Source organism: Arachis ipaensis, chromosome B07 (genome assembly GCF_000816755.2).
Source record: "Arachis ipaensis cultivar K30076 chromosome B07, Araip1.1, whole genome shotgun sequence".
NCBI lineage: Eukaryota > Viridiplantae > Streptophyta > Magnoliopsida > Fabales > Fabaceae > Arachis > Arachis ipaensis.
In genome coordinates, this window is record NC_029791.2 from 16,156,455 (window position 1) to 16,162,336 (window position 5,882).

The 5,882-nt window shown below is 25.2% G+C and overlaps 1 protein-coding gene across 1 annotated transcript in view; it reads right to left on the reverse strand.

Moving 5' to 3' along the window:
- Positions 1-1,786, reverse strand: part of LOC107609096 (cytochrome P450 72A14) — a gene marked incomplete at its 5' end in the record, with an annotated part of 4,044 nt that extends 2,258 nt beyond the window's left edge. Inside the window, 2 exon segments of the mRNA XM_016310931.2 lie at positions 622-839; positions 1,527-1,786. Of these exon segments, the coding sequence (XP_016166417.1) occupies positions 622-839; positions 1,527-1,786 (478 nt within the window).

Sequence of the window (5,882 nt, forward strand, 5' to 3'; positions counted from 1 at the left end):
TTTTTTCATTTAATAAAAGAAGAGTAAACTATCAAAATTATATTAAAAAAAAAAACTCAAAAGAAAAGAATGACAAAAAATAAGGGGTCTCTAAAAATATCAAACATTTCATATTTGATTATAAAAAATCCAACTATCGAATAACTTTTTTTTGTTGATAAAAATATTAATGTGGCAAATGCGAGTGATACATGCTCATGTTTTTTTTTTTTCACTATATTTTTTAATTTGACATATTAAGAATTAATTTATTATGAATCTATATGCATAAGATTAGATTCGAATCTCCGACAATAAACTAGCGAGCTAAATGATATTGTCACTATTTTCTTTCTTCTCTCTTTTGAGGTTTTTTTTAGTTGATAGAATGTTTTGGATATTAATTATAGGTAGCTATTCCAATAAAAATTTTATAGTTGCCATCATATGAAAATATTTTATTTTGATCATTAGATAATAAATTATAAAATTTAATTTTTATATATTATAAAAATATTATCTTTATTTAAAATATAATTAAACAAATAAGTTACACTTTTTAAATAAAATACATCATAAAAAAAATTGGTATAGTTGCCTTAATTAAATGGCAAAAGGAAAGAGAAAAGAATAGAAACTGACCTTCAATTTCTCAACATTGAATGCTGGACTTACGATCTTCCTGTGTTTAGCCCACTTATCACCATCATAATTTGCAAAACCTGATGCAAGAAGCTTGAAAAGTGGACTTGTATCAGGCTTTTGAAATTCATACACTTTGTTGGTCATTTCCTTTATTTTGTCTGGATCCAAGATGAATAGCCTTGGTGTTGGACCAAGCCACATAAATGAACTCTTCCCTGTATAAGTAATTACTTTAATGCCGTTAACATGATTTACAATGGAAAAATATTCCTAAGATAATTAAATAACATCTATTTTTCTAAGATAAATCATATGAATGTCTCAATTTAAAACGCCCCTACACGTAATTACAGTTTCACAATAAAAATTACTTTTGCAATTTTATAATTCTTAAAATCATATCTTTATTATTTAATTGAGCGAATAAAATAGTTATAAGAGGACAATTTTTATTACCATTAAAGATAATTTTATAAATTATTTTTAAAGTTTTGTAACATTAATACATTTTAATAATTTTGCTTAATCTATGTGAAAAATTAAAAAAAGAAAAAAGAAGAGAAAACGGGGAAAGTAGCATTTTTCTTTATCAGTGTGATATTTTAATCCTTAAATTTTAAAGCCTAGTTTCAACTCATATCTCAGGCATTGTAAATAATATAGTAAAAAGAATCTAGAACTCCATTCAACAAATATACTAAACAAACCAAAACCAACAAAGAAGATATTACATTACAGTTATATTCTCTCATACATATTGTAATTGTACAAAGAATTTAGTGAGAGTAAAGATAAATGATCAAGCATGTGGATCTCATCATCACTTCATTTTAAATAAAATATAATTCTACTATCAAATATCTCAATACTATGTATATACTTATTGAATTTGAGTGACTAACCGTATTTAGCAATGGTGTGGACAACATAGGGCAAAACTCGAGGAGCAATCTCGTTGGAATGAGGATCCATGGGTTTGGATTTAACTTGTTTAATCATTTTAATCATATCTCTAATGTCTCCAACCAAAGGTCGGTATGAATTTCCCTTAATGCCCTGCTGCCTTAGACGCCTCTCTATGCTCTTTGGTTTCAGCCACACCCACTTGAGTGCACTCCACAACCACCATATCAGTAGCCCCACACCGATCACGGTGCTCATAGTTGATAATAGTGGCAGCCCCTCCATTATGATCTACTCTAACTCACTCTCACTTACTTCCACACCATATTATAGATTGCCAAAGATTATTGGAAACCAAATTGCAAATAAAGAAAAGATGGGGAAAAAAAGCGTTTCCCACGAGAGCCACGCAAGTTAGTATTAAATTTTTTAAAACTAGTACGTGCGGACCACGGGGGCAGATTACTCATTTTTATAATCATGTCAAATATTTTATTTTTGGAACCGTATGTTTTAGTAATATGACAGAATTAGTAATAAAATGTTTAAATGAAAACATGAAAAAATAACAACATAAATATAATAAGTAAGACTATATGAGTGTCCTCTTGGAATAATTTATAATAAATCATTTTTGAGTAATAATAACAAAATATTATCATTTTCTTCTCAAGAAATATTTTAATATTTACATTGCATATTGTCTATAAAGATACCCAAAAAAAAAAATACATATTGTCTATAAATTAAATAGGTATTTATAATATTATTCGTTTATAAAAAAGGCATTACAACATACGTTTTCCATATTATTACAACACATCTTAATCTATTAATGCTTTGTTGTAAAGAATTATTTTATTTTCAATATTTCTAAAATTATTTATCTTTTAAATTGTGTTTTATGACCCCTGTAGATCCGGGATTATTTCGAAAATCATAATTATTTTATCTTTTAAAGTTCACTTTATGACTCCTCCAATGCAGTGATTGTCTAGAGTCTAGTCCTTCAGGTTTTAGAAAGTTTTTATTTTCTCTATTTTTTAAAACACCTTACTTTATTTTTTAAAATTTATTTTATGACTAGTATAATAACTGCACGCAGCTGTAGAAAGCATCTTTAGTTTTCTATACTTCTAAGAAATCTTATTATATGGCTTATTAATAAAAACCTTACTCTATTTCTTAACATTTATTTCATTTCATGTACTAACTTCATGGGCTTGTAAAGTTAAAATAATTAAATTTTAAATATTTAAAAACGTGATAAAAATAACCATAATAATATTGCAAAGTGTATGATCACAAAAAAAAAAGCAGCATAATACCAGACACAAATCATGTAGAATCACATCAACCAATAACATATTTATGCATGTGAATGGGTTAGTGCTTAGTGGATTTGGGTTTTTATAATTTAGTACATTTGGAAACATCTTTTTTTTTTTCATAAGTGCAATTATGCATATGAAAATGGGCTAGTGCTTACTGGGTTTGGGTTTTTTTTTGGGTACTTGGTTTGGGTATTTATAAGTAATGAACATTTACACAACCGGGCCCAATATATTTAAACTAAAAGTAATTATGAACTATTTAAACCAAGTTTGATTGGTTTAGTGGTTAGTTTATTAGTAGAATTTTATGTTGTGTATATAGTGACCAACAATAAACTCTTAAATAAAATTTTGATTTATGATGGATTAATACTTAACCCAAAGAATTGAGAGATGCTGTAAAAAAAAATATGAACTATTTATATTTTATACACAAATGTTTTGTATTTTATGTATTTATTTATAATTTGAAATTTTCAGTTAAATCACTATTGAAATTTCTAAATTCGTAAACCGATTTAAATGGTTCGATGTACAATTCAGTTTTTAAAATCTCTGTTTTTAATTTTTATTGATGTATTATTTATTTGTTTATAATTTATTAATTTCGGTTGAATTTTAGTTCAACTGATTTAATATTTCTATATATCCGAGCCAGTAACATAAACAAGTGGATGTACAGTTGGATTCTGATAACCTTTATTCTTACCCCATCCATGAAGTAAACAAAATTGCACGCGCTTACAAATTTTATTAATATAGTTGAACTTGATTCATAATAAGCTCAATGTCAATGAAGGGATGTAAAATAAAGATGAATAAAAAAGAATGGAATAAAAGTGAACCACGTACACCGACTTATGCTGAGTTGTTGACAATGTTCCCAACATGGCCGATACAAACACGCTTGCACACGCGCAATCTAGTACACCTAATCAAATTTAATATGTTTACCTGTAATATTACAGGCTAGAATGTCAATTTTAGGGGTGTTTATAATTTGAATCGAAGGATGATATGTGTTTATAACACGTAGTAAAAAAAATTAATTTTGTGTTAAATTTTATTTAAATAATATTTAAATTAGATCTAAATATTTTAGAACGTTTTAGTAAAAAAATTATTTTTTTTATTGTACGAAGACTTTATGCGTATTTACATCAAAATCAATTTTTTTTGTTAATTTTTTTATCAATGACATTTGATTTAAATTGAAAAATTTCTTTCAACTCTTTTCACATCATAAAATTTTTTTCTAAAAGTTAGGCACATCACATATGTTTATATGCGTAGAGATAAAAGAATAAAACTCTTGTGTATGTGTAATTTGTTCTTTATTCTTTGCATACATATATACATATTATGAGATTTTGTTAATGATTTTAAATTTAAATCTCATTTTAAATTTATAAATCATATCATAACTCAATTTAAAATAGAATCAATTAAGAATATATAATATTTATTTGATCAAATCAAAATAATGATTAAATAATTCTATAATAAAGATTAGAACACTCATTAGTATGTGACCCTATAGGTTCAACACTAAGTGAGTAGTAAATTAATTATACAAAATTTACTAATTAAAGTTAGTGTCTAGCAACACTCTTTAACGACCCGATAGTCTGAAGTAATATATTTTTTCTAAGAATCCGAAAAGAATAAGGTATAATTCATTCCATCTTTCTAATTCTTGGTTAACCCTTAGAGTATGGTTTGATTGTTAAATCCTAACTTATTACCATTATTATAATGAACTGTGAATGACATAAGAAATTTATTTCTTCATTCATTTAATTTCCTTAGCCAATATTTTATTCATCCCAGTCATTATAATCATAGAGTTTAAACTCTTTATTGAGAGTTGACGGATTCTTTATTGACTAATGACTAATTATTAATTCTACAATTAGATCATACCCAATATTCATTCAACTAGCACCTTAAGGTATTAGGTGTCCAAAATCAAAGTATAATAAATACTTTGTTAATTATTTTGACAGTTCGCAGGTCAAAAGAAACTCTATTACTATATTCATCTTGAGAATATCCTATTGACAAATATGCAGTAATTATAACCATTAAGAATTCTCAAAGCTAAGTGAGTCAGTTCAATGAGATCTATTAATTTTCATCCAATGAATCCCATTCTATATATATTGATCTTTCTGGATTATTAATGTATTTTTTAATAATTCTATGATAAAGAACAATTTATATTAAATTATAAAAGATTTATCTTTTAATATTATGATTACTATCACAATGATAAATTTCTAAATTTAATCAATGATCTTATTATATTAACCCTTTAATATAATAACAATAACAAATTATTTGACATATGATTGATTAGATTGTGGTCATACTACTTATTTTCAATACGGATACTATTTATGTTAGTTATCTAAATTCAATTTGAAAATTGTGGGTATTGATCTAATCCGCAAGATTATCAAATTAAATTGAATTTGATCCACACATTAATAACATCGGATTGCAAATTTTAGCTAAGTATCCATATATCACGGATCTACAAAAATAATAAATAAATAAATAAATATGTTTAAAAGAATAGAAAAATTATTTATTTTTTTAATAAAATAAACTTTTTAAAATATTTTATGTTTTGCGAATATATTCAATATCATATCCAATCCAAATTTAAAAACTGCAGATATTGAATCCAATCCGATAATTTTAGTGCGAATCAGATTGAAATTTTGACAAAATTCGATTCGCGTTCATCTCTACTTGATTTAACTCTTAAAATTTTTTGATATTATAATTTTAAATAAATCAATCGATTTTATAAAATTTACACTAAATTGACAATTTTACGATTTAAATCTTATTATAATTTTACATTTTACGTATTTTATTTATTTATTTGTAAGATCTCGATTTTTTCTACTTTACCTGTGTGTATCGTAATTTCAATACGTATAAATATACACTAATTACTAGTAAGATATGTCCTGTCAATAAAATCATTAATAAATTAAATTAAATAAAACC